Genomic DNA, 15,322 nt, shown 5'->3' on the forward strand with positions numbered 1-15,322 from the left:
AAATCACAGAAAAATGGCAATACCCATTCCAGTACACCTCAAGGGGGCTGCAAGGACTGCTCCAAAAGGCCTGCAGTGAGAGGAAAGGGGCAATGGCTTGAAATTGATATATTTAGGATGGATGTTTGGAGCAAGTTCTGCACCATTAGGGTGGTGGAACACTGAGACAGGCTGCCCAGAGAGGTAGCTGAGGACCCATCCCTGGAGATATTCAAGGTCAGGCTCTGAGCAACCTGATCTAGGGGAGGCTGTCCTTGCTTACTTGTCCTTGCTACTGAGGTCCCTGCTAACCCAACCCCCTCTGTGATTCTATCATTCTTTTGTTTGCTACTTTAAAATATGAAAGTTTTAATATGTGACAGAATAAAACTGCCAAAAGCAAACCCCTCAGGTTTCTACAATCATTTGGCATTTGCTGTTTATCTCCCTAGGACAAGAACCCCAAAAGGTGTTTTAATTTTTCCTCCTCCTGAAAGAGGAAGGACCTCAGCCATTCACAAGGGTCACAGCAATTTCTTACTCATTTAGGCTTTTATTTTCTTCAGTGGCCCAGCAATGCAGGAAAAAGGTACAACCAAACAAGACTTCTGTGGGTGAATCACTTTGTCTCATTACAGAACTACAGACAAAGCACATGAGCCAAGAAAAAAAACAAACAAGAGAAGACAATTTCCTTTATTAGCATTCAGCCCAGGAGAAAGCCTCTTTTGAAACCCCTCTCAGTGAGTGTGATGTCAAAAAAGCCACTGGAAGTCATTTGCTTCCCATCCATTTGATCATCTAATGGCTGGTGGGGAGGAGGGTCTGTGTTTTTGCACTTGATCAACATCACAGACCATTTCTCAAGGCAATTAAAACAAACCAACCACCCAAGCTTAATAAGAATCAACAACACCACAGCCCTAATGAAAGCCAGGTTTGGGCAGGAGCTTCACCTTTCTTTAACAGGATTGTGACGGGGAGATAAAACCCTCTCTGAAATTCACTGGAAATGCTGCTTAGGAGAATTAAATCTCTTCATACCTAGAGCAAAGCCATTTCTGTTCACTCAGGGCCTGAATTCCTCAGAAGCCTGATGACAGACAGGCAAACAGAAGACAGAAAAGCCAATTTTCTTCGAATTTCAGCAAGACCTTGTCCATCTCCTTGAGTAACTTTTCTCTGTTTTTCCAAGCAGTGGCAGGCAGCCTTCATTTCTGCAGCTGATGTCTATACTCTTGATCTCTGCATGCCTCATCCTCACCAAGAGACATCTTGTGCATCCTTCCAGGACTGAAAAGAAAAATGTCCTCCTGCCCAGAGTGCAGCACAAAGCACTGCATTGCAATCACTCCCAGACCTGTACGTGGCAGAGGACGTTACAGAACGGCCTGCTTGCAAAACCAGCACGCAACAGTCATGTACACCCTCAGAGGAGACGGAGCTCCTTCTGATGGAGATCAGGGAGGGCAAGAAATACCTTAATTTCATTAAAAGATGAAACTGCAGTAAACCAAAATACCTTCACTGGAGTAGTTCCAGTGTGAGCAGAGACAGCTGCAAGCCCCCACTCAGGATGGCCAAAAGCAGAAGCTGTAGTTCGAAGGTCGTCCCAGGGGTGCTGGGGACCTGCGGTGTGCAAAGGGGAACTGACAGAAGGAAGTTGTACAAACCTCCTGTGTCCTTCCTGGAGATCCAAGACTGCTGTGAAAGAGTAGAGTTTTGAGATCAAGTTTTGACAACTTCCATGCTGAAGCATTGCCCTGAATCAGTACCAGTTTATGTATCCCATTTCCTCAGTCAGTACAACTGGAATTTCTTCCCTCCAGCCTGTCTGCTCACCCTGTCTTCATTCTTTGTTTTTCACCTTGCAGTCCAAGGCTATGCTCCTTGATCACCTGCAACCAAACAAGACTCCTCATGACAGCAGTAACTCTCTCAGCACAGCTATGTCCACAGGGGGGTTACAGAAGGGAGAAATGGTGCAGCAGTCCCACAGGTACTCACTGCCAGAGGACTCCTCAAATTCCATCTGGGGTGTGAACTGGAAGGATGTGTCCCATGCTGACACCACCCTCCCTCCCACAACGATGGATAAACAGGCTCCTGGCTGCAGAAGCCACAATGATGGATAAACAGGCTGCTGGCTGCAGGAGCAGCCATTCTTTCCCCACTTCTGCCAAGGAATGGGAATGGTGAGCAGGTGTTGATGTAGGTTAAGCTGTATAATTAAGCTTACACAATGTGCACCTATAGCGTGCCTGGCTCTAGAAAAGCTGCTGCACTTCCACCACTACCTTCCAAGCAGCTCCAAAACAGATAACATCACAGCAGCAGAGATCACCTGCTGTTAGCAGCTTGGCAAGACATCTCCCCCAAAAACTGCAGCAAGTTTCCAGCTATTTCCACAAGCGTCTGTATTGATGAAACGATACAGGTAGGAAATAACTCCTGCTGCTTACCCAGCACATTTTAGTACAAGAACTATGATGTTTGCTTTAAGGCTTAGTGACAAATCCTGTTTGCTACATCATCACCTTATTAAAAGAAAAGCCTGCCTCACGTGCAGAGAATGCTAAGTTGTATTAAGGATGCTATCAACCTGACAAAACACAGCCTGCTGCCTTCCACCTGTCTTAACGCTGCAGCACAGGGTGAACCTTTTTAAAGGGGTGGGAAACAGCCAGCCTCACCACAGCTCCAGCTGAAACTCTGAACACAGTAAAAATGGATAGGGTGTCTGAGCCACAAAGGCAACACACCAGAAACTCAGCCACAATATTGCACTCCAGATCCACACGCACACAGATCAGCTGCTGGGAAGCGACTGCCACCCGACTGCAGCGAAGCAGGAGAAGTGGGAGCAGCCTTCTACAACACTCCATTTATCCAGGGCTGAGACAAAGCCTCAACTGGTGCTGAACAAGAAGGCAGCTCAAAAGCAGAAAGAAAAGGTGCCTCCAAGTGACAGATATTGATCAAGGCAGAAATGACAGCTTTGTGACCAGCACCCGAAAGGAGCAGAGAGCTCTCTTGCACAGCAGGCCAGGCTCTGACAGCGCTGCCAGGGCCCTGGGGGGTTTATGCCAACACAGTCACATGTGGTGTTGGTGGTTTCAGCTATCAGACTAGGAATAACAAAGAAATGGCAGAGTCAGGTCCTAAAACATCTTGGATGGGAGTATATTAATATCATCACTTGAACATTTTCACTTGTGCTGCTGGAGGGCAAGCGTAGGGACCCAGAGTTATCTCCAGTAATTAAAATACCCTTCAAAGGCAAACCTTCTGCATGACACTTGAGGGAATGAAGGTTTCAGCAATACACTACAGGCATATCAATGATGCTTTCCACTCTGTACCAGGCTTCTGTGGAAGATAACAGATCCAGTCTCCTCCACCAGCAGGATTCCAGCCTGACCTGTGACTCCAAGCATCAGTCAGAAGTGCAATCTACCTTCTGACTCTCTACACTTCTGAGTCTCACAATCTGCAAAGCCCAGCTAATTAATCCTTTGGCTTACACTCATTCACCTAGCTCAGAAAACAACTTCATCAAACAGAGAAAACTCTTTGCTTGTTCATTGAAGGGCCTTTTAATGTGAAGAGATATGGAAGCTTCTGATTAAGCACACGTGAGTGCAAAACTACATTAAAATCAGCTGGATTTTCAGCAGTTTAAGCTGTCCACACTTCCCCCCCCCCAAAAAAAAAACCCAAAAGCCTCAGTGCTCAAGTCTTTAAACAGTTGATCCAATAAAGCTGATGTCAGATACCAGGTATTACAGATGCATCCCTCAGCTGCAGCTGAAAGCTGGCAAGATTGATCTCCTTTTGCCCAGCATCTCGAGCCTCACAGGAAAACAAGAGCAAAACAAAACAGATAACCTCAGGTCTTGACAAGCAAAGCTTCTTCCATTGGTCTGATCCAAACCACAACGTGTTTGCAACATACCAGTCCCATCTCTGCACCATGAAACAAGGATGGAAAGAAAAACAACCCCAAAAAAGGGTGATGCAAAGTCTTCTTAAATAGTCACTCAAAAAATGTAAAGGAAGCATAGAGAAGCTTGATGCAGAATCCAGAAACAGTCCAGGGCAGTGCTTGGGTATCACTAAAGATTTAAGGACTACTGGGAATTCTGTGGCCAGCCACAAACTGTCTCATAAGAGGTGATGGCAGTGTTCTCTGCTGCTAAGGTGAGTGAACCACTGCCTGTTAGAGGTGTGTTTATCAGTTTAAAAAAAACCCAAGCGAAACCAAACCAAGAGAGACCAAGGGAGAGCAGAGAGTCACGCAGCTGATCGCCGGCGGATCACGAACACCCCGCGCTGCAGCTGGCCCAGGTAGATTCTCATCTTGGTGCTGTCACTGGTTTTCCTCACCCAGATCTGCATGGAAAAGAAAAACAAAACCAAGCATATAGAGGCAGGGAGACTGGGGAGAAACATGGAAAAACTCACTGTAAGCAGCACACAACTAAGTGCAACCTTAAGGGAGGTTGTAGACAGGCAGAGGTTGGTCTCCTCTCCCAGGCAAGCAGCACCAGAACAAGAGGACACAGTCTCAGGCTGCACCAGGGGAGGTTTAGGCTGGAGGTTAGGAAGAAGTTCTACACAGAGAGAGTGATTGCCCATTGGAATGGGCTGCTTGGGGAGGTGGTGGAGTCACCATCATTGGAGGTGTTCAGGAGTTGATGGGGTGCTTGGTGCCATGGGTTAGTTGTTTAGGTGGGTTGGATTGGTTGATGGGTTGGACACGATGATCCTGAAGGTCTCTTCCAACCTGGTCTATCCTATCCTATTCTGTTGGATGATAGGTTGGACACTATGATCTCAAAGGTCTCTTCCAACCTGGTCTATCCTATTCTATTAATTCTTGTTGCCCTCTCTCAACATCTGTCACACGGGGTGCACAGATTCAGCTTCAATCCCTTCTCCCTCCCCACACGAGGCGTTTGCAAGCTGAACTGAGAATAAGGTTTTTTAACTTTGCCCTTTTAAACTTCCTGCACAAAACACTCATCAAGAAAAATGACTCTTCCCAAGCATCATCAGCAAAGCAAGTTTCCTTCTGCTTCAGCTTGCAGCAGAACTCCAGCACTAAGCTTTACCTAATCAAGAGTAAGTCTCTCTAGATCCACAGATAATAAAATTATCTGCCCTGGGATTTGCCCAGACAAGTAACTATTAGTCAAATGAAAAGCTTATTCTGATTTTGTTCAGTGAGGCATTTCTCCCAATCTATTAAAATAAATTGTAGCTGAAGATGAAAGGGCCTCTCTTTGCAACAACACCTGCATGGAAGAGCTCCCAGAACTTGCTGACACACAGCATGTTTCGAAGGACAAATTGCTGCCACGGGGGCAGCCGCTTACCCCTTGGACCAAAGAAAGATCACTTCTCAAGGATTTGAGCCCCAAATATCTCCACTTTAAAACAAATAATCAAACCAAATCAAATCTCAGCAGAACTCCTCTGTGTTTTATCATTCTAATGCATTTTAAACACATGTAAATAAATGCATGGGGAGTAAGAGTTAGCCATCTCTTTGTACCAGAGGTTTTTAAGGACTCCAGTCCAGGATTTCCTGCTCCCAAGGACTCTAAAGTCAGTGTTGGGTGTGCAATTTAACCCAAACTTTTTAATTAGGTACCTTATTAAGCTCCAAGCCTGGCAGGGTAGACTGATCTGAGCCTAGCATTTCAATTATTGATTGGTTTTAGTGGCAGCAGCCACTCCATACAAAATGCATTTCATTTTTGCCTGCATTTTTTTAACCTAGAAACTGAAACCCACAGTCCTTGGCAATCATTTTCCTGCACTGCAACACTGCCCAGGATTTGCTGTTTCACTAACAAAGAAAAGAATGCTTAAAATCTCCAAACAGAGCAACTGTACAGAAGAAGAACTGTACATGCCACCACAGCATGATGGGATGGTGGATTTGTTGTGCTGGAGTTAACTGCTTTTATCTCTCCTTGGAAGGAAGGTAAAGCTCACTTTGAAGTGGCCCCAGCAGGGAAATGACTTATTAACACTAAAATGTGCCACAGGTGAGAAGAATAAAAGCATCAAAACATGTTCTGAACTTAACACTGCTGGTCTGGACATACAGTGTACTGTGCAATCAGAAGGTAGCATCTATTAGAGGTCTGAAGGAGATGGTGACTAGGAACAAGCAAATCCATGCAGCAGTGGTGGGATTTTGAGCTCTAGTTGAGTGGTTGGACTTGATGGTCTCAAAGGTCCCTTCCAACCTCAACAGTTCTCTGGTTCTATGATCCTGTGATTTATGGTTTACTGTTTATCCCTAGACTGCAAAACAAAAAAGAAAACTTCCTCCTTTTCTTCCCAGTTGCAGCAAAGTGAGATTTTCCTGAATGAATTCATGGGGCAAAGCTTTCCTACGGGCACTGAAGAGGGAACTGCTGTCAAAAGGCAAAGGATTGAATTGGCTCCATGCACTTGGCCAATGATTCCCACCTCTGGGGTCTTTGGTTCACAGTTTCCAAGGCAATCACCACCAGGAGTACTAAAAATACACTCTGCAGGGATCTAAACACCTCACTAAGTTTAAAAGGTTTGGCTCTGGGAAGGTAATTTTGGGCTGGTTTTGAAGGGGGAATCATCATAGCTTGGGGGCCCACAGCCAACTACAAAATGCAAATCCAGGTTAAGAAAACTGATTTAGACCTTGGTATGAGCAAAAATGCCTCTGAGCCCCAGCTAACTACTTCCTTTGCTGTGTGTCACCACCTCTCTGGATGTTTCTCAGTTGTGTCTTTTCACTGTGAGCACTAATGGAAATCCTGGGGTGCAACTATTTTTGGTGAGGTTCCTTTGAACAACTTCACTCTTTAGAAATGCTATCAGCCTTTGACTCCAATCTACAGCTTGACCCTTTGGACTAGATGATCTTTAAAGGTCCCTTCCAACCTAAAGCATTCCATGACTGGATGAGGCCTTGAGCAGCTTGGTCTAGTGGGAGGTGTACCTGCCCATGGCAGGGGGATGGAACTAGATGATCTTGAAGGTCCCTTCCAACCTAAACCATTCTAGGGTTGAAACCTTGGTCTGCCTTCTAGCTTCTAATCCAAGCAGGAAGCAATGCAAGATCATAGTTGAGCAACCATGTGTGATGAGATGTGGGAGGTGCTTGCACTCAGAACACTGAAATGAGATGTCCTCTGGAGTATTTCTCTCTTGGGGCTTTCTACAGTTGCAATGAACCATCATGAGGCAAACAAGTGCCATGCCTCCTCCCTACTCTCACAAAGCTCCACAAGCCCCAAACTAAACCTATTGTCTCACTTCAAAGTAGAATTGATGCAATGATGATTATCAGACTGACTGCATTCCCTTCAGGTCTCACAGAAGAGTTTAAATGTTAAGAGTAAATAACTGTAATGACTCTAGCAGCATTGTATTTTTAATGCATCCATTAAGACACTCCCAGGGCTTTACCTAACTAACCAGCTCTGGAGGGTAACACCTGGTATTGCAAGGGCAACAGTTGTGACGCAAAGCATATCGCATATGCAACTCACTTTGTTGAGAAGATAATGCTTTCCCTTAGCTGGCAAACCACATTGAAGCTACCTGATGGACTGAAGGCAAACAAGTCCATCCCAGTCCAGCATTTCTTTCTTTGAAGGGTCTGGACTCTGCAAGCAAAGAGCTGCTCCCTTTGCCCAGCTGATGCACTGCACCAGCACTAAGCCTATTGTGCAGCAAGATGCACATCAATTTTCAGCAGCATCTCCTCTCTCAGCCTTAATCACTAGCCAGAAGGAAACTGCCTCTGAAATGACCTTCCTGCCCCATCCCCCTGGTTGCTGATGCCAGCTTACCCCACAGGTTAGGAGGAGGAACTGTCTCTCCCCTCCTAACAACTAAATGTGGTGACAAAATGTTTCCTCTTCTGAATTCCCACTGGGAGTTTGTAATTTTGCAGTAATAACAACTGCATGTTCTTGAAACAATGGCAGTGGGACTCAGGAATGCATTGCCAACAAGGTGCAGCATGTCAGTTCTCCCCCTCCTCCCTGCCTGCCTAACTGCTGCTTGCAAAATGCAGGGAGTGTTCTTCAGGCACACAGCAAGTCTCCTCCCATCTCAGCTGTGTCTCATGGAGAGCTCTCTCAGTTTTACCTTGGCTTCAGCTTCTCTAGACACCAAACAACTACATCCTTTCTGAGAGCAACACTGATTTCCTCCTAGTCTTTACTGGGCACTCATCTACCTGCCTGTGCTGCCCCACAGCTTTCCCCACTCCCATGACAAAGAAAGCAGCTCCCTACCTCGTTGGCACCCACAGAACTGATCACACAGCTGATCTTAGTGTTCTCCTTGGACTCCAGGTAAATAGCCTGGCTTTTGTGGTACCTGCAAAAATCAACAAGAAGAAACACATGAAGTCATTAGCTGTCCAAAGGCTGAGAAAGAAAACACTAATGAGATTGACACAGCTAGGATTCTACAAGCATTTGGATAGAGTCAATATGAAGTCCATCTTCTTTCTTTCCACACCACTTTCCTCATCTTCTGCCAACACAGCAGGTGGCCTGATTCTACACAAACACACTTTGCATTTAAATGATGCCTCAGAATGCAGGAAGCTCACCCAATTCAGATTCAATTCTGTGAGAAGATCACCAAAATCCAGACTGCACATCTGAAAGAGCCCCAGGACAGGCAAATGCTGTCCAGTTCTAGGCTCCCCAGCTCAAGAAGGGAGAGGGTACAGCAAAGGGCTATATTGGATTAGGGGAGTAGAACATCTCTCTCATGGAGAAAGGCAGAGGGACTGTGACTTTTGAGCCTGGAGAAGACTGAGAGAGGGACCTTGTCAATGCTTATAACTACTTAAAGGGTTGGTGTCAGGAGGATGGGGTCAGACTTTTTCCTAGTGGTGTCCAGCAACAGGACAAGGAGGAATAGGCACAACGTTGGACACAGGAATTCCCATCTAAACATGAGGAGGAAATGCTTTGCTTTGACAAAAGGGTGGTTGAGCACTGGAACAGGCTGCCCAGAGGAGTGGTAAAGTCTCCATCTCTGCAGTCAATCCAAACCTGCCTGGGTACCATCCTGTGCAACCTGCTCTAGGTGAGCCTGTTTTGGCAGGAGGGTTGGAGTAGATGATCTCCAGAGGTCATTTCCAACCCTACCATCCTGTGACTCTGTGACAATAACCCTGTGTTTCAGGATTAAAGTGGTCTTTCCCATTTCACACACAGGATGAACTTCAGAAGATAAGTGACCAAACCATGACAGAGTAAATCACAGACACTTACAAGTTATCCACTAAGACCCTAGTGTACCACCACCACCAGTGACCTCTACTCAATCACTGCAGTCTGGGTATTGTTTAAACAGAGACCTCAAGTTTCTGACATGTGAAAATGCTCCAAACAGTAGGCAATGGGCAGCTGGCTCTGTAGGAAAGATGTTGAGTTGCTGGAAGGTGTCCAGAGAAGGGCAACAAAGCTGGGGAGGGGTCTAGAACACAACCCTATGAGGAGAGGCTGAGGGAGCTGGGGTTGTTCAGCTTGGAGAAGTGGAGGCTCAGGGGAGACCTTATTGCTCTCTAAAGCTACCTGAAGGGAGGTTGTAGCCAGGTGGGGGTTGGTCTCTTCTCTCAGGCAGCCAGCACCAGAACAAGAGGACACAGTCTCAAGCTGTGCCAGGGGAGGTTTAGGCTGGATGTTAGGAAGTTCTTCACAGAAAGAATGATTGCCCATTGGGATGTGCTGCCCAGGGAGGTGGTGGAGTCACCATCCATGGAGGTGTTTAGGAAGAGACTGGATGAGGCACTTGGTGCCAAGGTTTAGTTGATTAGGTGGTGTTGGGTGATAGGTTGGACTGGATGATCTCAAAGGTCTTTTCCAACCTGGTTAATTCTATTCCAAATCTGCCCTAAGGAGGCCATGTCAAAGCATCTCCAATTTCCTCCCTTTCAGATCACAGTCACACTTCATATTTTTCTTGGTGCAGACCAAAGTAAAAACTTCAAACCTGGTAACCCTGAGCTGCTGCATTTCATGGTCTTCTCTGCAGACCATGCTTCTGATGAGTTCTGCTGAGTGTGCTAGACACAACTCCCCTGGTTGTTTCTTCTGCCTGGGAGAGGTCCAAAGGCAGAACTAATGCCACTGAAACAGGTGATCTGTGGGTAAATGATCTTCACCCAGAGAGCACCAAAAGGCTTTATAGTTCTAGAAGCATGACTGCCACAAGGATGAGCAGAGGGCTGGAGCACCTCTCCTGTGAGGACAGACTGAAGGAGTTGGGGCTGTTCAGTCTGCAGAAGAGAAGGCTCCGAGGTGACCTCATTGTGGCCTTCCAGTATCTGAAGGGGGCCTACAGGAAGGCTGGGGAGGGACTTCTCAGGATCTCAGGTAGTGATAGGACTAGGGGGAATGGAATGAAGCTGGAGGTGGGGAGATTCAGGCTGGATGTGAGGAGGAAGTTCTTCACCATGAGAGTGGTGAAACCCTGGAATGGGTTGTCCAGGGAGGTGGTCAAGGCCCCGTCCCTGGGGGTGTTTAAGGCCAGGTTGGATGAGGCTCTGGCCAGCCTGATCTAGTGTGGGGTGTCCCTGCCCATGGCAGGGGGTTGGAACTAGATGATCCTTGTGGTCCCTTCCAACCCTGAATGATACTATGATACTATGATTTCCACCTTCACCCTGATCATGATGTGTTTCATGTTTGACTGGGCAATCCAAGGCACAGAATGACTGCACAGAGATCCCTCCAGTACCTCCTCAGTATGCAACTCCCTGTGGTCTGATTGGCTGACAGCCACTTGTCCAAATGCATAGATTTGCCTAAATCTTTACAGTTCTGCCTGCAATAAGCACACTATAAAGATGGAAGACTTCCAAGAGTTTATTTCACAATCTCTTCCTACTGGCTCCTGTAGTCTGAATTTTCACACTGTTTGCCAGTAGCAAGGATTATAGTGGCAGCTTCCAGCCTTCCAAACATACTAATTACCCATGGGCTTGGCAAGGTATGAAAAAAACCCAACAACCAAATCCTGCAACCTTTAGACACTTGTGCCCAACCATTATTGCCTCTTCCTCATTTCAACAGCTGTCCAGAAGAGGCACAAAGATGATCAGAGAGCTGGAACACCTCCCCTGTGGGGACAAGCTGAGAGAATTGGGGCTGTTCAGTCTAGAACAGGTTCTAGGGAGATGTTACAGAGGCTTTCTGGTACCTGAAAGGGGCTACAAGAAAGCTGAGGAGGGACTTTTTATAAGGGCTTGTAGTGAGGGGATGAGAGGGAATGGATTGAAGCTTGATGAAGGCAGATTGAGATTGAAGGTTAAGAAGAAAAATCTTTACAGTGAGGGTGGTGAGGCACTGGAACAGGTTGCTCGGGGGAGGTTGTGGATGCCCCCTCCATGGAGGTGTTCAAGGCCAGGTTGGATGAGGCCTTGAGCAGCCTGCTCTAGTGGAAGGTGTCCCTGCCCATGGCAGGGGGGCTTGAACTGGATGATCTTTGAGGTCCCTTGCAACCCAAACCATTCTCTGGCTCTATGATGGCAATGCAAGAGCAGCAATGCTCCAAGACAACAACCTCAGTTTGCTGAGCCCAGATGATCATTAACTGATAAAGGAACAATACAAACTACTACAAACACCAGATCTCAAAGACACAACAATCCCAGCCCAGCAGTGTCCTACCATGCAATGCTGTGACTGCTTAAGCAAGGAGAATTAATGCTCTTGATACAATCAGTGCAGAAGACACCACTGCAAATGACAGCTCTCCAGCAAGACCTGTGCCCTCCACAGAGCAGGAAGCAATTCTCCCACTCAAAGCTGTTTCCTCCAGGTTTTGATTACCAGCGAATTCTAAAGCTACAGACACGTGTGAAGCAGGCTTCAGCCCCTGGATTTCACATCCCTCAGTGAATCTGTGTGAGAGGTGCACAGAGAAGGCAAGGTAACAAGTTGGTTCAGCACTTTTCCCTCCAAGGGTTGTCTCAGCTGTCTCACGCTCCACGCACACCGAGGCAAGCCAGCTGAAGGCACAGCAGCCTGCTACATCTCAGTTACAGGTTCTTGTCTCAGCCTTTTGCTGAGTTTTTACACCCACAAGGGAGCAGAGGAGCAGAACTGAGGAAAACACTTCAGATTAAAAATGCAATGAATTCAGGTTGGCATTGAAGAGCAGGCAGAGTGCCAAAGAGATCTGTCTTTTGCAGTAGGTAAAACACGCACCACCCAGTGAGGCAAGCAGAGAGGATCTCACTTTCTGCTACCAAATACTTTGCTGAAAGGCCAAGATTTTTCAGCTGCATCTCCACCAGAAGATTGAAAGAAATGACTCTGCATTGCTGTATATAGACAAAGCTAAAAGCAGAAAGATGGCTCCTTTACAGCAAACTGTATTTTAGGATCTTACTGGGGGGTGGGGAGAGAGAGGGCATGGAACAAACTGACTACAGATGGAAACCCCAAGTCTAATTCCACATCCACCTCAAACTCCCCAGACAAAGGGGACGGAGAAGGGCTCTGCAGAGGGCCCTCAACCAACTGGACAGATGGGAGGAGTCCAATGGGATGTCATTCAAGTCCAAGTGCTGCACTTTGGCCACAGCAACCCCATGCAGAGCTACAGGCTGGGGTCAGAGTGGCTGAGAGCTGCCAAACGGAGAGGGACCTGGGGGTGCTGAGTGACAGCTGCCTAAATATGAGCCAGCAGTGTGCCCAGGTGGCCAAGAAGGCCAATGGCATCTTGGCCTGCATTAGGAATAGTGTAGCCAGCAGGAGCAGGGAAGCCATTGTGCCCTGTAGTCTGCATTGGTTAGGCCACACCTTGAGTCCTGTGTCCAGTTCTGGGCTCCTCAGTTTAAGGACATCAAAACACTTGAAGGTGTCCAGAGAAGGGCAACGAGGCTGGGGAGAGGCCTTGAGCACAGCCCTGTGAGGAGAGGCTGAGGCAGCTGGGGTTGTTTAGCCTGGAGAAGAAGAGGCTCAGGGGTGACCTCATTGCCCTCTACAACTACCTGAAAGGTGGTTGTAGCCAGGAAGGGGTTGGTCTCTTCTCCCAGGCAAGCAGCACCAGAACAAGAGGACACAGTCTCAGGCTGCACCAGGGGAGGTTTAGGCTGGAGGTTAGGAAGAAGTTCTACACAGAGAGAGTGATTGCCCATTGGAATGGGCTGCTTGGGGAGGTGGTGGAGTCCCCATCCCTGGAGGTGTTCAAGAGGGGATTGGATGTGGCACTTGGTGCCATGGTCTAGTCATGAGGTCTGTGGCTGGAGGTTGGACTCGATGATCCTCGAGGTCTCTTCCAACCTTGGTGATGCTGTGAGACTGTGGCATTTGCAAGATGTCTCTGCATGACCTCAGGGAATCCATCACTAGCCTTAAAACACTCACTGCTTCCAAGATAAAGGTCCTTCATGGCTGCTGCCAGGAGACAAAAAGTCACTCCTGAGGGTTGTTTCTGGTGCAAGCCAGCAGCTATGGCCTTTAAAACACCTCACCCCCCAAAAACCATTCCCCTCCCACCATCAAGGGTGACTTCATTATTTTAAAATACCAGCTACCAGTTCTGATTGCCAGCAATCAAAACTAATCTAAGCACTATTGTTACAGCCCCCAAAATGTAAAATACTTATCACAGCAGCAGAACAAGACAGAAAAGGCAACAGTGGGACCCTCCCATGACAATTCAATTCAGCAGGATAAAAATATCTGTGGGGTTTGAGGTTTTTTTTTTCCCCTTATGTGCCAACCAGATCCTTCTCAGGGAGGTATTGTGCTTCTGAGAGACTCCTCTGGGCTCATGGATGCTCTCCCAGGTTTACACAGGGTGGGAGCATCACTGACAGGTTAGTCTGGATTCCATCTCTTTTGATTGTTCTTTAACTTTTCCAACCCTTTCCACTACTCCACGTGCTTAAACATTCTGAAGAAGAGTTTATTCAGCCAAATAGGTCCTAGAGGATAGTCACTTTACACACAAAAATATCAAAGCAAGGGGGCAGGGGGTGGGGGGGGAAGGAACTTGTTTGTGCAATGACAAAGCAGCCTATCATAGCATCACAGTATCATTCAGGGTTGGAAAGGACCACAAGGATCATCTAGTTCCAACCCCCCTGCCATGGGCAGGGACACCCCACACTAGATCAGGCTGGCCAGAGCCTCATCCAGCCTGTTCCCTTCGTGCCTGCTTTATGCTTCACAGAAGTTTAAGCTCCAGGCAGCAGCTTTTATCAGACCTGCATACACTGAACCCTCCATGAAACCTCCCTGTCAGGAGACTAGCAGAAGGCAAAATTGACCAGCTGTACAAGATGGCTGTTGTGTAGGAAAGAAGCTTCATGCCTCTCATTTTGTGTGCTCAAAATGACAAGGCTCACTTGTTGGTTGGAGCCACCAGAACACCAAAGGAGGCTACAAATAAGCATATGCATCGTCAATTGCTTTCTGCTGGAGGAGGACTAGATTGCCCCCTTGATTATCCAGTTTTGCATGTCTCACAGATTAAGTTTAAGACCCACTAAGATTCCCCTGCAAAATTTAATATTTCCTTGTGTTGTGAGGCTTGCACAGCAATATGCCCATAAAACTGAACACAGCTAAATCCAATCAGCAGTTCTGAAGTTGCTTTTCCCCTGTGGATTTGATCTTTAAAGGTTATTTGGATTTATTAGAAACATTTTTCATTTTGCTCAGCCGGTGCACAACATTTCTCCTGCCCCCTTGTGGCATGCTGGAGCCACTGCTCTCCAAAAGTGAGCAGGGGGACTGCAAACGCTGCCACACCGCTGCGCCTGCAGCCGCGGCGTGTCTCTATCACAGCTGAGCAGCGTCACAGCTCCTTCACTCTGCATCTCATGGTGGCTTTCTGACTTAACTTTGGGTCTGACAAAAATGTTTCCCAGGTGTCACAGCATGCATCACTGGCTCCAAGAAACAAAAAGAGTTGCATTTTCTTTTCCTCAAGGCTTTTAGGCACTCCTGGAAGTCTGTGAGGTCTCAACACTGCATTCTCATTTCTGCTTTACCAAGGCTGCAACGATCAGCCCCTTGCAGGAAGCAGTTAAACTCTGCCCCAAGACATCTCCTCTGTTTATTTTATTTTCATCCAAGCAGTTTCTTTCTGCAGTCTTTGTCTCCTCACTACATCACAGAGTGACTAAACCAGAAACTGAGCAGGGCTTACCATCTCTTATCATAGTAGAGTTTGCCATCTTCTATCCGGGCTTCAAACCGCTGCGCTGGAGACTCTGCTGGTGTGGCTGGGAGGTGTTCAGGAGAGGAGGGAGAGGCTGAGGACAGAGAGAGAGAGGGAGACTCTGTTTAAAGTCTAC

The 15,322-nt window shown here is 47.2% G+C and overlaps 1 protein-coding gene across 1 annotated transcript in view; it reads right to left on the reverse strand.

Annotated features, from left to right (window-relative positions):
- Positions 1 to 661: 661 nt before the first annotated feature.
- SUDS3 (SDS3 homolog, SIN3A corepressor complex component) overlaps positions 662 to 15,322 on the reverse strand; it is a 32,050-nt gene continuing 17,389 nt past the window's right edge. The window contains exons 10-12 of the mRNA XM_068161761.1: positions 15,175 to 15,280; positions 8,283 to 8,367; positions 662 to 4,371 (exon numbers count right to left, since the gene is read on the reverse strand). Coding sequence (XP_068017862.1) covers positions 4,273 to 4,371; positions 8,283 to 8,367; positions 15,175 to 15,280 — 290 coding nt within the window. The 3' untranslated portion in view covers positions 662 to 4,272. The remainder of the gene's footprint in view (positions 4,372 to 8,282; positions 8,368 to 15,174; positions 15,281 to 15,322) is intronic.

The sequence above is a fragment of the Melanerpes formicivorus genome, unplaced genomic scaffold (genome assembly GCF_026170545.1).
Source record: "Melanerpes formicivorus ecotype bairdi unplaced genomic scaffold, bMelFor1.0.p_v2 SCAF_60, whole genome shotgun sequence".
Taxonomy (NCBI): Eukaryota; Metazoa; Chordata; class Aves; order Piciformes; family Picidae; genus Melanerpes; species Melanerpes formicivorus.